Source organism: Acromyrmex echinatior, chromosome 16 (genome assembly GCF_024713525.1).
Source record: "Acromyrmex echinatior isolate Ae372 chromosome 16, ASM2471352v2, whole genome shotgun sequence".
Lineage (NCBI taxonomy): Eukaryota > Metazoa > Arthropoda > Insecta > Hymenoptera > Formicidae > Acromyrmex > Acromyrmex echinatior.
The window spans coordinates 5,401,677-5,422,849 of record NC_141867.1 but is presented as its reverse complement, the minus strand read 5'-3'; the positions used below and the strand labels follow the sequence as shown (position 1 = coordinate 5,422,849).

The 21,173-nt window shown below is 38.2% G+C and overlaps 1 protein-coding gene across 19 annotated transcripts in view; it reads left to right on the top strand.

Moving 5' to 3' along the window:
• The window catches only part of LOC105149771 (uncharacterized), a 172,291-nt gene that overhangs the window by 126,390 nt on the left and 24,728 nt on the right, over nucleotides 1-21,173 (top strand). For 14 of the 19 annotated variants that reach the window (XM_087414520.1, XM_087414515.1, XM_087414511.1 and 11 more), the window contains 5 exons: nucleotides 22-106; nucleotides 7,286-7,465; nucleotides 9,036-9,141; nucleotides 13,521-13,609; nucleotides 20,530-20,656. In XM_087414520.1, coding sequence (XP_087270646.1) covers nucleotides 22-106; nucleotides 7,286-7,465; nucleotides 9,036-9,141; nucleotides 13,521-13,609; nucleotides 20,530-20,656 — 587 coding nt within the window. Of the gene's footprint in view, nucleotides 1-18; nucleotides 107-1,087; nucleotides 1,142-7,285; nucleotides 7,466-9,035; nucleotides 9,142-13,520; nucleotides 13,610-20,529; nucleotides 20,657-21,173 lie in introns of all 19 variants that reach the window. The other 5 variants (XM_087414521.1, XM_087414516.1, XM_011062416.2 and 2 more) reach the window with 3 other exon arrangements.

Below are 21,173 nucleotides of genomic sequence, written 5' to 3'. Positions count from 1 at the left end.
CCTTTTTTCTCGCCTACGGGTCAATGCACAGGGATTGGGGTTAAAGAGGTCGGTGACGACGCTCCGCGGCGGGACGCTCGGCTACGCGGAAATCGTCGCCCTCAAGGTAAACCGGCTTCCTCCTCCTCGGAAGGCGCGACACGCTTCTCGGTGTCGCGATCCGGACGGACGTCCTCCAATCTCCTCAATTGCCTCCCCCCGCTGTTTCTTACCCGTCATCTCGTCATTGTCCAACAACACTGTCGTAGTCGTCGTCGCTTCTTCTCTTCTTCTTTTCATTCCCTATCCCCACTTTTCCCCGTCAACCCCTTGTTATATCACCTGTATGTCAATTTTTTTTTGTGTCCGCGCGTCGTCGCATACATCCCGGATGCGCGACAAGCCGCGGATCTCGTCGTCCAGTTGTTCTTTAGCTAGTCGTTGCCTCGTGCGGTGCTTTCGGTGTAGCGTTCTCTCGTTGGTTTATACGAAACGAAGCGCGTCGTCGATGCTCGATCATCGAATCGGGGCTTCTCTTTTCTCTGTCGATCATCGATTCTGACTTAATATAATCTCAGAAGGAATTTACTCTTTAATCTTTAGAGGATGAAGATTTATTTTTAAAATCTTACAGTTTTTTCTGGAGTATTTGTCATAATTCATTATTTTGTTATAATGACTATAGTGGCTTTCCCGTCCTGTTAAAGGTGAAGATGTGTGTAGAATAATATAATTGCGGGTAATAATGTTGATGCATTTCATGTGATACTTGTGTTATATGATCGTGATCGAACGATAATGAGAGACCACTGAATGAACGACCATCGGCGACGCACTTTTTCACTTTGGTTTTTGGTTGGTAATGGTGTTTACTTTAAGTTACAGTATTTAGGTATATCTCTGGGCATGCCTTGGATTCGGAAGAGCAGTGAGATACGAGAACCCGTATCCTCCCCTACCCACCCTTTGAAAAAAATCGACGTGAACCCAATGCTTTCCGCCCGATACCGAAATCGTCAAATCATTCCCCCCCCCCCTTGACCCCCCTCCTCCTGTTCTTGTCTTGTAGCGATTTGATTTTTTACCCGTAGTGTTGACCTACTTTTAGGATCTTCAGGAGAAAGGGGTTAATATCTCAGCGCAGAACATCATACCACTGAAAGTAAGTGCGCCTGCTTTTCGGGAAGTCCACTTATTTTCCTTCCCTTTTATCGATCCCTCGACGAATGGTGCTCGATTCGAATTTTGCAACAGAACTCTTCGGCGATCTATTTTTAGAAGACATTCTATTTTGAGACATTTTATAAATTTAAATGTATCAATTGTTCGTTGTTACTCAATATTTCTGTAAATATCGTTCTGCATCCATCATTTTTTAAGTTGCGTTGATATATATAGTTCGATAAGTTAGTAACTTTTTAAAAAGAGATGTTGACAAATAAATTTAAATTTTTGTTAAAAAAAAGTTAAAAAAGTCACTGATTTATTAAATGTCCTCGTATTTGAAAGTAGGAAAAGAAATAAAAAAAAGGGGGGGAAAGAAATATTGCAGATTAACTTGAATATTTTCAGAACTTATCTTTTGTTTATTCATACTTTCTCGAGGACGCTTAAACACCAACAGATCATTCTAAATTCGCTGGTGAAAGTAGAAAATGCCCCGCTGAAACGAGCTGTCGCGTTGCAAAGAAGTTACAAAAGTTTGCTCACCTCGAAGGAATCCCGGGGCGATTTAATTCTCCCTTTCTCCGAGATTGCAAACTTAGTTCTCCTTCTCGTTCGCTGTCGCGACAACCGGAAGTTGTCGGGGAGGGTTTATTTATCGGTCGGATAACCGATACCGAGCGTGCTGTATATATATCCGTCCCTTAATCACGTAGTGGAATTTTGTCGCGGTCGACGCGGCTTCACGCTGAGCACCGTTTGTCCGAGGGAACGAACGAGGCGCGAACACGGCGGAAGGAAGTTTCGAGTAGTTGTAACTCGAAAGATCGCACAACGATCGAGTCGAATCATCCCGCTGTGTTCGCGCCATATCGACATGCGCGAGGTTCGCTGGACCCCTTACAAGATATACCCTTTTATTTTACGGTTCGATACCTCCGTTCTTACGCCCCATCTTCCTCTCTCTTTCTCTCTACTCTACTCTCTCTATCGGGGGTCGTGTACAAGTTACTTGCGTGCCTCGTATACCATTCTTGATAATCGATTGTCTCGATACGCGAAAGGAAAGACCGCACGAAGATCCACGAAGGAAAGCCACCGCCTTGTCTCGCGATATTCCATTCTTTCGAGCGAATGCAAATCCTATCGCGAAAGGCAGACACAGCCTCTCGGCTCAGCTTCGATTGTTGCTGCTGTTGCTGCTTGTCGGCGTCGAATTCGTATTCCTCGAAAGATCGGAGACGCGGAGATCGGTAGTGGAGTGCCAACAGTGCGATATCCTATACTCTTTCAGAGTAAGAGATGGAACCAGTTCCCCTCCCCGCACGTTTCGTACATCCGCTCCGTGGTAGTGCTTTGACTTGGCACAACGACGGCTTCCACGAGCGCCATTCGGGTCTCAAAGGGGATATCGTCCCGTCGCTCGAGATGTATCGCTTTATCAAATTCCGAAGGCGGAAGATTTTTAGAATTACAGTTTCACAACGTAGAATTTTCAGAGTCAAATTTACAGTCGAAGAATTTTCAGATATTCGGCTATTCCGGCAAAAGAATTTTCAACTTGAATTTTACGATGAAAGAGATCAGATCTGAATTTTGCAATTTTTCGTTTACATTAATTTTGTCTTGATGTCCGTAATAAAACTTTACATTAATTAAATTGTATATTTTTTTATTGCTACGCTGTATGGTATATGCATATGAAATAATAAAACTTGAAAATATGATAGGATTTTGATAAAATAAAGCATTAACAATAACAAAATTTTTTAATTTATCTGATGGAATATTCAACATTTTTTTTTATCAATAATGTATATGTTTGTCGAAAAAAATCTTCATGATGATTTTGTAACAAAGACAATTTTTCGCTTAAAGTTTATCCATGATGTCTGCGAGAAATGTTTGCTATCAAATTATTTATTTTTATTGCAACTTTGTATACATATAAAATAAAAAGTAAACCTTGAATATAACAGAAGAAGTCTAAAATGAAATAAAGTATTGATAATGCTTTTTAATTTACTAAAATATTCACAATTATCAGTAATATTTTTCGAATAAATCTTTATGATTGAGTTTGATTTTGCATTCGACACAACACGTGCAAGCAAGGTGTCAATACTGAAAGAAAAACATACGCGAGGGAAAAAAAGCATTCGAAATTCACGAACGCCTCCGCGAGAGGGAATTTTACGCGAGAAGCGCGGATTACGTGGTCGCGTAGCCGCGAAAAAATCCCTGCGGGAAACGTGTGCGCGAAGGGAAAAAAAGGGGAAAGAGGGAAGCAAAAAAAAACCGGAAACGTGGTAGCGTTACGCTGGTGCACATAAGGCGCGAGTAAAAAATGCACGACCCCACCGCACCCGTCCCGCATGCCGATGCGAAAATCGCACACGCGCCCGTACATATTGGGCGCGTGCGTGCGTGCATTGCATGATACTACTTTGTAACATCTGCAGTCTATCCTATTCTCTCTATGGCGTAGTGCGATGTGTGTGAGTGTGTGCGTGCGTGCGTGTGTGTGTGTGTGTGTGTATGTGTGTGTGCTATCCACCTACGGGTGTGCATCCACCCGCTGGATGAATGCGCGGGCGATTTATAGCGCGTAGGTGGTATCCGTAGACTTGCCTGTGATCGTATCGCAGTCGCATGATCGCACGATGATGGTGTATTGATGTAGCTGTCGGGAATGAATAAGTAATTGCTGATTCTCCGGCGGGCGTTGGTCAACCGAAACCCGAATATACAATGTATACTCGTGAGACGATTATCGTGATACATCTCGGATGGATTGTTCGTTGCTAAAAAGGGATGACGTTAAAGGAAAAGAAAATTAGAGGCAGTTGCACCGAAAGTCTATTTGAGAGAATAAATCTTATTTTGAGAATGCTGCTTCAGAAAGTGTATCTGCTGCTCTAAAAGAGAAACGCGTCTGACCTATTTCAATATAGTTGCAATGCGAACGCGATTGCGAGTATCGATAGAGATGCTTTTGAAGATACGAGATTGTAATATATTTTACATGGAAATAATGCTTGACACAATGGATATGATAAAGCATAAAGGTAATGCAAATAATAAATGACAATAGCGCGACCGCGAAATATTGGCAGGGATGGTTAGCCATAATGAGCTAAATTTCCTTTCTCTAGCGATGCTACGATTAAAACTACGTTCGGGAATTCAATAATGAAACGCTAACCATAGTTAACTATTCTGTTAAAGAACCCCATTACGTTTTGTAAGTATTCATGGGATGCGAGAAGTTTGTCGTTTTTCATGCTTTCATCCTTTTTCGCAGAAGATTCCGCAGAAGAAAATAAAACGAAATAGTCTAAGCTGATTTAATTAATTAGTTGTATCGAAGTCTCCCCATTGAGTATAACCTGATATTTATTATATTTGAATCAAGCAAAAGGATTTTATTCAACTAAATTTTTTTTTAAATATCAATAGTAATATAGTTTCACATCGTTCTTTTACTTTGAAAGTGACACAATTCGAAAAATTAAGTTTCCCAGAAAAGTGGGAAAGTATTTTTCAATTTGACAAAAAATTATTAACTAATCGAATATTATCGGCATGAAGAATATATTTTTAATATGATTAAATATCACTCTTTTTGATAATTTTTTATAAAGTTAAGTTAGTTGATGATTAGGTAATATTTATTTAAGGATGTATTACATATATTTTTAACAAGATGAAAAAATTACAGATTTTTTTGTATTTTATTTGAAAGTAATAAAAAAAATATGGCGGCCATTTAGAATCTGGATGATCTGGATCAAATTATATATTATATCAATTATATATTATAAATTTATATAATTATAAATTATGATTCTGATACATTCATGGTAATAACTAAAAAAAAATCAGTTTTTTTTTAGTTGTGTCACTTTTAAAGTAAAAGAGCGGCATTTAATTTTTTAATTTTTCTATAACAACGAATTTAATCATTTTAAAATATGACAGAGCTTTCATATTTGTCTTCTCATATGAATATTCTTATATGAGAAAAACCTATTGTTTGATTACGGCTCTCGGTGCTTCAGGCCTCTATCGGTTCCGCGGCGTATGTGGGAGAGAAATTAAAAAATAGGCTGCGCCGAAGAATTATTCTATCCTTTCTCTCTTTTTTTTTTTTGTCAACATGAAACATATTGCCTCACGCAAAATGCTCGCGACGACCGCGTATATCTCCAAAAACGCGTCTCAACGGGCTATTCCGGGTTGAGTTTTCATCCGCGGGGCACCTGCGCCCTCGGGTGCAGGTATATGTGTACGTACTACGTGCGTGTATGTACATACACGCAATACGTCTGGCGCATGCATGCCGCGTGTCGTAGACTTCTCTAAACGTTGCGTTGCTCGTACATTTCTGTCTGCCTGGGCATATTGTGCGTGTATGTGGTGTCCCGCTGTACGCACCGAACGACGATCCATCGTTATTTGTCTCGGCCATCATCCAGGTTCGCGATTGCATGCATGTGTATGCGCTCAGTGTGGTCGAGTCGCGGCGCGTTATCGCGCAAATATCGTCTTTCCCGCGTTCAACGTTGTCTCTCGCGAACGCATATAAACACGTGTTCTCCGCGCGCATTTGCTACGGGGGTGCAGGGTGGTTGCTCTCGGGCGAGGCCGTTCATGCTCGGCCCCCGCTGATGTGTCTCTCCGGTCGTGACAGAAATTAATTGCTCACTCGTATATACGCGGGTTGTCTCATCGCCGCTGGAAAATGCTGTTTCAATAGCTGGGCCTTCGACGAACCGCGGCATTCATCGTTCCCGAATGCGTTTGATGAAGGGTCTAATTAATATTTGACCCGAGAGAGCACGCGTAGTATTCCGCATATGACACGTGCTGACAGCGATATTTTTCGTATCGTCATACACGCGCCGCGCACAAGTATTAATTATTAAAAATAAAATTCTGATCTTCCGGTAATTTTAGTGGAATTTTAATTCGATAGGAATTCAAAAATATTTATAATTTTATTATCGGGATGTTTAATTTTGCAAAAAAAATTGACAAAGATATTTCGCTTGTTGAGTTTCTCTCCGATAATGATGAAACGTATAGAAACGAGAATTAATTAAACGTTAGGTTTAGTTTTACAAAAATCCCATTAGTTAAAATTACTACTTAAAAAAAAGGTATAATCAAAATCTTATCTCTCTCTTTCTCTCACCTCGCCAGCTTTTTTCTGTTTCATTAAATTACTTTACTTCGAGTGCCAATAACTGTAGAAGGAAAGATAAAACTTGTTCGCTTAAAGATATTTCAAAATTACTTTTGAACTTATCGTACCGCGATTTTAGCTCCGGACAATGGACACTGTCTTTTAACGGCTTCTGTTACATCGGAAACTTTTCTACATTACGTCGAAAACGATCGCGTGAAAGTATCTATGGAAGAAAGAAACGATCTTAAAGACCACCATGAAGGAATATTTTTCCACGACATCCGGTTACATCTCCAGTATCTTTGGGCATCTTCTTACAAGAGAGATAATGAAAAATTCTCTTGCTAAACGAAAACTCTTCACCCGCCCTTTCACGCCATCGAAGCAGCATCGTGTAGTAATACGGTAACACGATAAAAGGTCCATTTCGTAATTTGCTGTAGTTACTCGCCGCATCGTGAAACCATAAATCCGCGCGAAGAGCAACCCCGTACCCTCCGCTCGCGCGCGCGCGCGCGCGCAGAGATCTTTCTCGTTTCCATGCATTGTTCTCTCGCGAGTTCTCCTTTTTCCTGCGTCCACCCGCCAGTCCACATACCTTCCTCTTCTCTGTCTCTTTGTCTCTCTTTCTCTCTTTTTCTCTCAACTCTACTAACTTCGTCTGTGCCCCCCCCTCTCTCTCTCTCTCTCTCTCTCTCTTGCTCTGTCTATCTTTCGTTCTCTCGCTTTCCTATTTACTTCTTTTTACTGTTCCGCCATCCTCACCCGAGAGATCGTACATCACACATACGACTCTCCTTCTTCTTTGACCCCCCTTCTTCTCTCTCTTCCCCTTGTCGATCCCCCGTCAGTCCGTGGCACAAACCGACGAGTACCGAGAGACACTCTTGTGTCGAGGGCTCTCGCCGGAGAGAAAAGCCGTAACGACGTAACGCTCTTGGGACGTAACAGGGAGAACCGGGTGAACCCGGGCCGCCGGGACCACCCGGTCCGCCAGGAGCCGAGGGTCTTCCTGGACATGAGGGCAGACAGGGGATTCCGGGCGAGGTCGGCGCACCAGGGGAGAAGGGCCCGCCCGGGCCGATCGGACCCATCGGCCCGACGGGCACGCCAGGACTTGCAGGTCCCAAGGTAAATCAGACAGATTTAATCCATGTTTTATCTCTGGTTACACGTCGACCATTCTCGACTTTGGAACATCGAGATATCAAGTGTCACCTATTTCCGTAAATTTAAAGAGCTTTTCTCGATCCTCTTTTTCATGACGTGACAGGTGCTTCCCATCATGAAAGGAGTGAAAATAGCATTCTTTCTCTTAGCAAAGAATGCACTAACGTTAAAAAGAATGGAGAAGTGAGTGACCTATTTAAAAGATTCTTTCAATATTATTTTTTAAAAATATATAGAACGTTATAAAAATATTCCGTAGAGAATTTTTGAAAAGTTTTATTGGAATTTATAATATAAATCTCATTTGCGCTTTTTTGTGTGTAATATATAGATAATTTCTAAACATATCAAAAAGTTGTTATGGAATTAATTATATACAAAGTTGAGCTGGAAAGATAATTAAAAAACTAAAATTATCTCTCAAATGAATCTCTCAAATTAATTATCTCATTAATATTAATTAAAAATGTATTAAAAGGATTTGTAATTATTCCGTCATTAAAGAAATAAAGGCAAAGAGCAAAAAGTATATTGTCGTAAAATTTGGATTCTCGCGTGAACATGATATATTCACAAGATAATATAAATAAATTTTATTTTCATAAATATGTTACAGCATATCAATGTATAAATTATCTCCATTCCCGATTTGTCGATAGTTAGATTGGTATAGCAATATTGGCGTTTAACTGGAATTAAACTTAACTTTATTTACGTGATTGATATTATAAAGCGCGATTTCACGCATAATCGCGGGCTTGCGTATTTCGAAATATCAAACATCTGATACCGCGGATTCAAAATTCCACAGAGAATGATTTAATATTACGGATGTATCACCGCAGGTAACCACGTTATACCGTGGAATTATGTAATGATTACGGGCCGCGTGCTTTCAAGTACGTGGTTTGAAACAAATCCGGCTAATCTCATGGGATTTTGAATTTCTCTCAAATTTCAACGGCGTCTCAATTTCGCTTAATAACGGGCGATAAACCGTTCAATCTACATATTTAGCTTAGCGAAGATGAGAAGACTATGCACTATTTTTCGTATTTTTTGAAATTTTTTTTTTTTACACGTAAAAACTAAGCTCGTACATAGCTATTCGTCGTTGAAAAAAAGCGCAACGTAGATATTACGCTCTTAATATTGCCATTCAAGAGGTTACGTAACCGATAATTATTAATGGAGTACAACAGAGCGATTACAGAACAATGGAGTATTAATTACGTCCGGCGCATTGTTAATTTAATCCAACTATAATTAATTACATTCGAAAGCACGTTCCTGCATATTAATTACTGACGCTTGATACTGCCACGATAAAGGATCATCAAATGCTATCCATTTAGGAAAGTGTTCTTTTAATTAACCTGTCGTATGCGTTGGACAGAATTGCCGTGGAAAAAGAAACGTGATAATTTCATTTTCAGAAAATAATTATTGTAACGAAGCGAAAAATATGAGAGAGGAGTTGCGTGAATATGGAATAATTATCGAAAAATCATCGAAAGTTTATTTTCGACAGGGTGACAAGGGTGATAAAGGCGATCGGGGCTTCACGACGACCTTAAAGGGTGAGCAGTTTCCAAGTGGAGTATTTGAGGGCCCACCTGGTCCACCAGGACCACCTGGTAAGCATACAAACGAGATAATCTGCATACGAAATAAATGATTAAACATTACACGTCAATTGCATTCCTGTGAGGAATACGAGAACACATCACGGTAACTCTCTGCGAATCTTCTATGCAAATTATTTATTTCGTTAGCATTTCATTTGAATCTGATATCGTAGCTTTTCTAATTATATCAGGAAATCATACACGGAACTAGATATTATTTTTTTTTCTTTGCGTCGGTTATTTTTCATTTCCTCGACAGTATTTTACATTTCAATTAATACGTTTCATTAAATTAATATTTTTTTTCACGTCGTTTATTAAAATTGATATTTTCCACATTATTTTAATAATATTGTATTATTTAATGCTATAATCTTCCACTTTATTATTTCCTCGTGGATTCTTTTGGACGGGCAGTGCGCGGATTGAGAAATCATTAGTATCGTGAGCCACAAGAATTAAGTCGGTCACGCACGATAGTTGGGAATCGGAACGCTATGTGACATTCATCCGATTATCTTCGCGAATCGATTATCTTTGCGCGCCAGTGTGACCTCGGGCGAAGAAAAGGCGGAAATGTTTGACGAGGAAATCTTGACTTGGATGACCGTGCAGGTTCCTCTCAGTCAAGAGGAGATCGAGAAGCGATCACGCATGGTGGGCGTATATACGCTGTGTCTCGCCGGCGTAGTAATATATGCGGCCGTGAGCAAATCTTTCTTTGCCATTCGCGCGAGCCTCCTTTTTTTTTCTACCACTCGTCCCGTGCGGATCGGACGTTAACCCTTCGGGAGTTGAGCGTCCTCGAGGAGCACCAAAAAACTGCGCACACATTTATGTACATGGTGATATCTCGCGAAATTCGTAGAGGAAAAGGCGGTAATTTGATCCTCCATTTTGTTTTTCTGTGTAATTTTTGTATTTTTCAATTATATTCAAGTCAATGTCGCAGATAATTTATTGATCTGAATTTAATAAAGATATACTTGAAATGATAAATGAATTAAGATAATTTACAAAATGGAAAAAACTGTTTAAATGAAAGAAACATTACGATGTAACTACCTGTGATGGTAAAGTGAGTCTTCTTTTACAGAATCTAATTTCTTCAGGTTCTTTAGAATTTCCCATGAAAAATCTAAATAATTTAATCTCATAGAAATTCTTATTAAGATATTATTAGATTCAGGAATTTTTGTTTCGTAAATACATTCTCCTAGCAATACTTTTGCGTTGATCCTATCGACAAAAAGGTCTTGCCAATCATGGCAGCAATATTTCACATTTCGATATCCATCTTAAGAATAAGCTAAAAACTTTTTGCAAGAGATGGTGTTAATTATAATAGAATTTTAAGTAGGACTCATGTTGGAAGCAAGAATCACATAATCATCTTTTCCTTTACTTGGGTAAAAATAATCTTACAAAAAAGAAGACAATTACAAGAAAAAATTCCATAATAAAAGAAAAATAATTAGATGTTATCGTTACTTAAGCACGTTAAAATATCACAGTACAACATTATTGCAAAGCCAGGATTATATAGTTTTAAAATAAATAGGACGTAACAAAAGAGGTTTTAAAAAAATTCCTAAGGCTTAACTTCGTAGAAAATTGAATTAACTTTATAATATAAAATCCGAATTTCATTGAACTGAGATGTTCAGTAGCGCTAACGTTATAAAGATGCGACCGACGTAGAATTTTTAAGAAATATTGGCCGAAAAAAAAAATCGCTTCTAAGTGTAACCGAGAAATCTGTGGCCTCTGGGAGCCGTCACGACAATTCTAAGATACTCTGTGTAAAAGATTCAGCCCTGTTTAAAATTACAAGACAGGAGACACCAAGCGCAACGCTTCTCGTGAATAGTACAAAGGTAATAAATGCGCAGTCCTGAGGCACGGCGCGGCGCGGCGCGGAAGCTGGAGAATATCTCGTCGCGTAAAGACGAGCGCGACTGTCGGCTTAAAAAAATTCCGACTCACCTCTCGCGCCAATATCTCACGACTAGGTCGTTCGTCAACGTTCGTACGCCCACCCTGCCGTACCGCGCGACGGCGAGAAAATGATTTACGATCGCGGACGTATTCAGAATCCGATCTCGCTACTCGTAAACGACCGTTTACAGCGCGCCGTGTTGACCGTGATATGTCGGATATTGGCAAAAGCGTCGCGAGTATCAGTTACCTGCCTCGCGACATGATTGATCCGCGAGAGAAACACCGTGATTATAATTGAGTGAGAACCGTCAGGAAAATAGGAAACACCGAAACAGTTTTAAGCGCTCGTTACGAAACCTGTAACTAGTTTAAAGAGACGATTGGAAAACCAATTATTGAAAATTTATGCAATTTATTTATGAAATTGCAAACATACAGTTCGAAAATAAGTTTATTCGATTCGAATGGAATTAATCTCCTTCGTAAAAAGAAGTAATTAGATCATATCTTTGAGATAAAATCTTTTATTCCAATCAAGAATAAACTGAAGGTAAAGGAATTTAGCAGAAAGACCGGATTTAAAGTCCTCTTTTTTTTGTAGACCTTGTGAATTTTAGATGAAAGCTCTACGTCAATTTATCTTCGTCTGTGCAAGAAAATAATCTAGCGTTGATAAGATAGCCCGATATGATCGTGTCGAAGACAACGTCGTGAAAAGCGCGGCTAACAACTATACAAGTCCAATGCATTCGACAGAAACGAAATTACGCGAACGCTAATCCGTCTTTATACCGTTGTACGATGACAGCAGAGAACCAAGGATGGGGTAACAACGTTTCCGAGCATTATACATGCGCGCCTGACAGAATTAATTTAGCCACATACAAATCCGTCTCGCAATTTCATGGCACGAACTGCAACAACCAGTGGAGTCGCAGAAACTCGCTACTGTCGATATTGTACAAAGTCGTATTTTAGAATCAACGGTGCGCGCCATGCGGTGTATTTACTCTGTACGGTGCGATTCACTCGCGCGATCCTCGAATTTCGTTTTGTGCACGTGAGAATTTTTGCACACACACACACACACACACACACACACACACACACACACACACACACACACACACACACACACACACACACACACACACACACACACAGAGTTGCCATTTCGTGACTTTATAGTATAAATAACATCTAGAAAAGGTAGCTCGCGCGTTAAAACAAGTAACACACACAGTTTATGTGTTTGCGATATTAATCACTAAAGGAAGATAAGCAAATTTCAAATTCATTTTTCAAAGAAATTTTCTTATAAAATATAAAAGAAAATATAATATAAATTTATTTAACTTTATATCGATTTGAAACAAATTTTATAGAGACGAAATATTCTCTAATTTTTATATCAGTATTACAGAAATTATGACAAATGTCATTCTATTACTGGCGAGCAAATGAAAGAAAATCCTATTATGCAGATATAGAAGTTCTTTTGCCGTGTGACAGAACAACATTGATCGTTTTCGTTGCGAGAATATATTGCTGTCAGTTCTATCTGAGAACTGTAGATAAATCAAAGACAATCGATAAAAAAGTAACGATCAAGCATGTCACTGCAAATGAAGTGTTAATCTGTACGACGCTTGACAAACCGCAATTTTCAATTCTTACACGAGAAGAACGATTTTACTGAAGTATTTAAAAATTCAGTTACATTGAAAAAATGTATTAAATTTTAATAAATATTTGTTCGATTAATGTATATTTATATTTACTTGTACAAGAACCATTAATTTGATTGAACTCTCAATTTGTTATTAAATAAATATTTATTTACTGTAACTAAAAGTTAATGCTATTGAAAAATTATATATTAAGATTTAATAAATTTTATCTCGGTAAAATTTTGTTTGAACTATCGAAATAATTATGTAAGGCGCTCAAACTAATTACTAGAATGTTAAAACTTTTTGCAACATTGTCATCCACGCTGAAGCCTTCTACTTGATTATTTTCATGGTCTAACAAAATTATCTTCAGATTTGTATCTTATAACTGAATTTTTAGATACTTCAGCAAAATTATTTTCTTACGCGTAATTGCTCAATCCTAATTGATCATGTTACATTCGGGTTTACATTGTAACATTTCAACCGATCGCGTTACTTGTCGCAAAATTTCTTCGCACAATTTGTTTTATTTCAAAATCGCCGCAGGCGCCGCGTTCTTTCGGTTCATATCTACTTCCGTAAAGCTCGATCACGCAATCCGTCGTCAAACGTCACTTTGACCGGCGTTCGATCACTCGAAGATTCTCTTCGAAAAAATTCTCTTTTTCGGAAATTCCGCGCTGCTCGTTCGCGTGCGTGCGTGCGTGCGTGCATGCGGACGAGCCAGCGTGGTGTGCGGGCACCATGTCTCATCTTATCCACGGCACGCAGGATCTCCGGGCGAGAAGGGAGAACTGGGCCCGACAGGACCGCCCGGCCTACCCGGCGAGAAGGGTACTCGGGGAAAGCAAGGGAAGAGGGTAAGCTTCAGCGAGGTCCTCCGACCGCCGCCGACCATCGACCAAAGCAACCCCGTATGACCATCCATCCACCCCATCCCTACTCAGCCATCCATCTATCCGACCGATCCCGTTATCCGTTGATTGAATCCGAACGTAGCAGGAAGCAGAAACAAATTAAAAGAAGAAAAAAAAAAGAAAGAAAGGGATGGTCCATCCAATCTGTTCCCTGATACCCTCTTGAACCTTCCAGTTGCATCCTACGTCCCGCATGGTATATGCATGTTTTTGCATGATAGCAAAAGTATATCGAACACTCACGTCCCTCGGACGCTGATAACCGCATGTTTCTTGACTTGGGTTGTGTCACCATTTAGATCTCTCTTATGTACGTAGCATGACGTAACCGTAGTTTCTTTTCGCGTGGGATTCAGTCTGATTTTTTTTTTACAACGTGTCACAACACATGCCTTTCCAGTCTGAACCTATATAGATATATATAGTAGATATATATATATATATATAGATCGAGTGTTTAGCGTCAGCAAAATTTTCGTCACATGGCTTTAGAGATTGCCTGATTCGATATTCTCGATTACATCGCTCTTAATGCCGCGTTGGAGAAACAGATCTTCTCGTAAAGTATTGCGTTTATACATATATACGGTTTTATCATATTTCGTTTGCTTGCTCGTACCACAATTCTAATCAATCTAATTTAGGAAATCAACGAAACATTAATCATCCTTCGATTTTTGCCTGATAAATTTCAGCATTAATTATTTCGGTAGATTTAAATATGAAATTGCACTTGACTCGTCTGAAGATTTCAATCATCAATCTTCTATTTTTTGCCGATTAAATTCTTCGCGGTACCGAAGAGAACAAACGCCGTAATTCTCCCTTCTCCGCGAAAAATGCGCAACTTTTTTTTTTATCCATTTTCGCTCCTTTTCGACTTCTTGGTTTCTTTCGTCCTACTTTCGAACATTGCCGACGTCTCGAGCTTTTCCCGTGGAATATTAGATTTTGTAATCTTCGAGATCTCTCTGGTTCCGAAAACGAGCGACTCCGCTCCCTCTGCGAGACGCTTCGAGCCGCAAGCACGACGCGCGTGCACAGCACGGCACGGCACGGCACTCTTCACGCAGTCACGCGAGCATGAGCACGTACGTCACTCCGTCACATTTGCATCGTCGAATAAACTGCAGCCGAACAGCATCGTCACTCGGTTACGGTTACGGGCAGAGGGAAGTTCCTCGCTGTGAAACGATTTGTAATCTCGCTTCGCGAAGATGTTTACTCCCTCGACGGAGCCGTGGTTGCGCGACACGAAGAAACGGCGTTAAAGGAACGAAACGGGAAAAACGAATTTTCTCCATTTGATTCTATGTCTAGAATTTGAATTCCGTGGAAAAAATGTAATTGATCCATGATGTTTACTATCTGGAAAAACTTGGAAAACCTAGAATTTTCAAGAGATTTCTGTTTTACTCTTACAAATGAGGGAGTTTCATAGAATTTTATCGGTGCTCAGAGAAAATTTAAAAATTTAATCTTTAAATTTAATTTCTGTGTTTTTCTGAAAATATAATTTTTTTTGCAAACACCTTTTGTTTGATAATGTAAAATGTTGACAATAATTGATTAGCAATAAGTGTAGCATCATTCGCGTATGTTCACGTATATCTTTGCGAGTTTTTATTTTAAAAAAAATAGGATAAAAATAGAAGATAGACAATAGAAGAGAATATTGAATGAATCTTTGTTATCGTATAGATTTCGCGGCAATTAGAAAATGATAGATATAGTCTCGTAGAATCTTTTACTAATTTTCAATACATAGTTAATTTGCGTTGCTTGCACTCTAATTTATTTCAAAGTTGCATTAAAACATTCTCTAACCTGGAATTTTGAATAAAAATATCTGAAAAATATATCTGAGGATTCTCAGGGAATTTTTCCACAAGATTTCAATGAACATCCTGTTGATCAATTAATTCCTTTTATTTGAGTGTTTACAATGCAATTGTAGTGTATTTACAATTGTAGCACCTGCGATAGTTTTTAAATGCGGTCGCACGCACATATATTCGATTCCTATCGAATCAAGTAACATTGAATTTGAAATTCATACATTTATAAACTGACCACAGAATATTTCATGTGTTATTTGTTATTCGGCAACACATTGTTACAGATATATCGCTCTTGTCGCTATTCGATTCGCAAAACCGCATATGTATATTTTTTTACACGCGATATTTTCTCGCGCCTCCTTCGGGAACTTTCCTCGCCCGTCCGTGTCCATCTTCGGAATTGCATACGTACCTCGAGCGACTGCTGGGACTCGTCTGTCCCATAAAAAAAAATGCGAAAAAAAATAACGACATGGAAAGTGAAAAAAAAAGTAGAATAGTAAGCAGGAACGGAAAGAAAACAGATAGGAAAAAAAGAAACGTTGGTAGCAGCAAATAACACGTATCCATATTGTGATATCCGAGGCTTCTCCTCGGATTCTCCCTCTTCTCAACCCCCTAATTCTTTCTTTTTCTCTCTTTCTCTCCTTATTTCTTATTCTCGTGTTTTTACCTCTCGCGCGAACGTCGAGACATCGATCGTCTCCACGCATTCGCGCTCATCACCACCGGCACCACGCATTCGCGAACCGCAGACTGTGAGCTGGCAAACAAACAAGCAAGCAAGCAAGCGAGCGAACAAACAGGGGTGGCGGGCTTAAAGCGCTCTCCTTCCGGCCGAATTACACGCCTACGCGCCTAACACCTGTAAACTAGTGCGCCTAAGAGCTTGGCGTGCGACCGTACCACTCTTTCGGGTCCATCGTAAGTATACTCGTAGATCTGCCGAGCGATCGTAACTTTTCCGATGACTATTGCAAACGGCGACCACGCGCAGCGCATCCTCCGCAAACGCTTGTATTTTTTTCCGCGAATAACAGCATCTCTAGAATTAAGAACGCGCGACGTATTTTAATTGTATAAAGATGAAAAAGAGAAAATGAAAGTTTCTTAACACGTATACTCGTTAATTGATCCATTGTTACAACATGTGACTTCCCGAACGCTCGTGGTTATGTCAAAAATTAATGAAACGCTTCGATATGATTGTTCTGACCGTGGTATTTAACGTGTTTGAAATTGTCAACCGAAACGTGATTTTATTGATGAAATTTATTGCTCTGGTTTTGCAAGGAATATTAGTTTCTCAAGATTTCTTTTTCTGTATCAAGCTGATATGCGGTTTAACATAATTTTTTGGCAATTTCAGCATGGTATAAAAGTAGAAACTTAATATTTTCTCGAAAAAAAAGGATTTAATTAAAATTAAATATAGTATATCAATATAAAAAACCAAAAATACGTACTACGAACAATGAGAGCTTTATAGTACACAGCGCGAGAGTTTTTGCGCAATTTATATAGTCATAAACTCTTCACATAATATATTGGAAACGACATTTTCAATACAGACTTAATTTGAACGAATGAAAAAATTATGATAATTATATAGCATTATATTTTTGGTTTTTTAATTTCGAGAGCCCGATTATTTAATTTTGATTTTCAATAAAAATTGAATTAAAATTAAATTGAATTAATGACAATGAAAAATGAGATTTGTTATAATTGATCAACGAATACAATTCTATTCATTTCTTTTATTCTTAGCTTTCATTATACGTCAGCATTTCATACTAAAATTTTAAAATATGTGTAATAAATTTTTTTGCTAATTTAAATTAACGATTGAAAATTACGTCTGGGGGAATACTATATAAATACGTAAAAATTTTCTAAAAAATAATTATACTTGTACAAAAAACGATTGTTCTATAAAATCAAATTTCATATAAATTAATGATATTAATTTTTAAACACGTTCATCATTTTATATACATTTAATGCACAAATATGTGTTTCTTTCTCTAATGTGTTAAAGCTCGTCTGTTCGTTTCATGTGTTTACGACAGAAAAGTGCTGTCCCATTTAGAAATTATTAAATTCTCTGTAATTCTATGTATTTTATTTTGTGGAATTACGAGTCATTTTTTGTAGTAAAATGGCTAGTGAACGAGTATACTTTTGACAGCGAATTTTACCACGTGTAATGCTAAAAGCATGATAAATTTTAAACTAATGAGTAAAAAAATACATGCATGAGTTTCACATCCTCCAATGAAAAAACGCATTTTTTCAGATATATAGGACTATATTGAATTAAGATGCAACGAGAGAGATTAAAAATAGCTCTTATTAAGTTTTGGTTGAGGAAAAATTAAGCAAGAATATTGAAATTTGCATAAATACACCATGTTCGTGCTCAATTTTTCGAGATATTCCCTAATCGTCCCGAATTTTTTATTAATATTATATTCATAAAATCAGAGTCTATAAAAAACATTATTCCTTTTACATCTTCTTGAGCACAAATCAGTTCTTTAATTCCTTCCTTTCTATTGTAAGAAGAATTGTTCTCTTAATGTAATTGCCATTACGGTTCGCGATTTCTTTTCCGCGACTATGGTGCGGAATAATTTTGCAAGTAAATGGAAATATAATGCATTTGCAGAAAATACGATTAAATGCGAAATTTACACAAATCTTGTAATCCGGCTTTTATAGACACGGTTTCAGACACTCAGAATTACCCTTCGGAGCAACTTCGGCAGTTCCGCTGCAGTTCCGCTGCAGTTTCGCGGTCGAACCACGACGATAAACTCGCGGATACTGTCCGCTCGCGATACTTACCTCTGGTTCACCGAATCGTAAAATTCGCCATTCGACCACAAAGCAAGCTCGCTCACAACTTCGGCCGTCCACTCGATTTGCTTCTCTAACGAGATGCGAAACCGGGATGCTTGTTCCGGATGCGCTGCGTGCGTTCCGATTGCAAAGCCACGGCCAAGTATACGTTTAATTACAGATAACGTATATGGAGTACGCCAATTTATTCAAAAATATCTTAGAGACGGACCCTCGGACAATACTTGGAATTGATCTCTTTTGAAAGTATTGTAGCTTAATTTTTACGGAAGGTCTTACTTGTTTTTCATAGGATTTAAATTTGCCTGCAAAATTTAATTCCAAATTTTCTCTATAATGACAATTATAATTATTACACTAATTATATTACTACAGTTTAAAAATTTTTATTTAAAATTTTCAGACATACATTGAAGAAAAATTAAATTTTAATAAATATTTGTTTGAATAATTCCAAGTAAATATTTACTAAATGTAAATATAATATATATTGATTTGATACAAACCATTAATTTAATTTAATTGTCATTTTTTTATTGAGTAAATATTTACTGTAAATGTTTATATAGGACTATTCAAAGAGATATATATTAAAATTTAATAAAATTTTTTCAGTATAAAGAAGCTAAATATACAATTGTCTTTGATATTTTTTGCTAAAGAAAAATGGACTTCCAAATTCGTCGAAAGATCTCTAAGGTATTTTTGAGTGGACTGTGTATATAGATGTCCACGACATTCGCCACTGTTGTTTTTAAGATGACGGAGGCGACATCGAGCGCTTTTGATAGCGTGCGTGTGAGTGTGTGCGTGTGTATATGTACAATTAGTGAGTAGTGATCCTCGGCGTGTAGTGTACGTAGCTTGTGTAACTAATTTGTGTTTATGTAGCGAGTAACACCACCCCACTACTCTTCCGCGTGTATCGGTTCGATTCACTAATCACTAATAACCACTACTACTCCGGCTTGTTGTTGTGTTGAGGCTCTCGCAACTCTATCGACTGGCGATCGCAAACGCCTGCAGGCTGTCGCGTAAGTATTCAAGATCCTGTCAAAGTTTGTAGCTTATACTGCGTGATATACTATGGTGTCTCCTTCTCTCTCTCTCTTCCCCCCCTCTCTCTCTCTCTTTCTCTCTCTCTCTCTCTCTCTCTGCTCATTTTTCGCGCGATTAATATTTTTATCTATTTTTATTTAATACTTTTTCTGTCGGTCCTACCCCTTGTTCGCCTTCTCTCTTTCTCTCTCGCGTAACATTCTTATATTCTCAATGAACTACATTTCGTAAATTATATTAGGTGTTGGAATTAATTCGTAGCGTTTTACAAGTGATGGGAAGTACTTTCATTAATGTATTTTTTAATGCTCATGTGAAATAAATAACATTCTTTCATTAAAAACGCTACGAATTAATTCCAACACCTAATATAATTAAAATATTTTAATTTTCTGAATTTGAAGGATTCCTTTATGTGTTTTTGTTATATCAACTTGTTAATAATATTTCGCGGTATAAATCATATCACGTTACATTTTAGTAATGCATGTAAATTGAAAGGTTTTATTGCTGCATAAATGTACATGCCGATATGTAATAAGTCAAAATTTATGGGATACCTTTTTGCGTTTTGCGAACAAGAAAAGATCCTATTAAGCAGTAGGACTGGCTCTACAGGTTGTAATTATGAGAAGAGACTATAAATCATAGATGTTATCATAGCACGAGAGAGAAAAGAGAGATACATTAGTAGTCCTTAATTTTCTACTAAATTTGAACCCTAACTAACGAATTCTCCGTAGTCGCATGAGTATTAGTAGTCGTTGTCTACGTCATGAAATAAATTTGTTTAGACTGCAAGTGTGTTTAAATGTGTAGTACAAAAGTAGTTGTGCACTTACGATCTTGGCATTTAAGGTAAAAAAGAGATTCAATTACGTAGATTATCACTTAAAATTGAATTGTGAAAATTGAACAAGCGTGAAGTACTAAGATCGATCAAATTAATTGACGTAGATCTCGAAATATCATCCTCTCCTCCTCTCCCTCCTCTCTGAAACAAGACAGATTAACGCTTCGTTAGAAGCAACAATGAAAAAGAAATTGACAGCGCACATGGAGGACCTGGTTGGATCTGACCTTGCAGTGTCATTGTAGGGTTTCAAGGGTGAGAGCGGTTTGGCATTGGCGAGGGGTGCCCCCGGCCTGCCGGGTCCGAAGGGTGAGCCCGGCGAACGGGGTTACCGGGGCGAAAAGGGCGCCATGGGAGACGCGGGTTTACCAGGTAGATTACCACGAAACCATTCTACCGCGGCGGGAAAAGACGAAGGATAAAGCACCGAAAAAAAGCGATCGTGTCCGCCCTCTTATTCCTCGTGGAATTATTCTCCCACGAAAATCCGCGATCCTTCGTACATACCTTTAATCGCGCCTCTATATTCCTATGCATTCGCATGAAAAATCCAAAAATTACGGAACTCGTGTAATCTTTCCCAAAATGTATAGTTAACAGTAATAGCCACATCTTTCAGAAGATAATCCATGATCGACGATGATTAATGTCACCAATCAGATTTTATCGCTAAATTTTTTATTTCTTTTTCTTTATTTTTTGTTTTGAGTTGATTTTTTTTTTTTAATAGTTCACGTTCAATACGAGAAACTTTAAAATTCATGGTATATCAAATTTTTTCTAGGAAAATAAACAGGCAAATATTCGTTATACGGTTCGTTTACTGGCATCAATGGCACCGCACCTTCTTCCGAATATTTTTGCATATAATGGTATGAAAGAATAATGT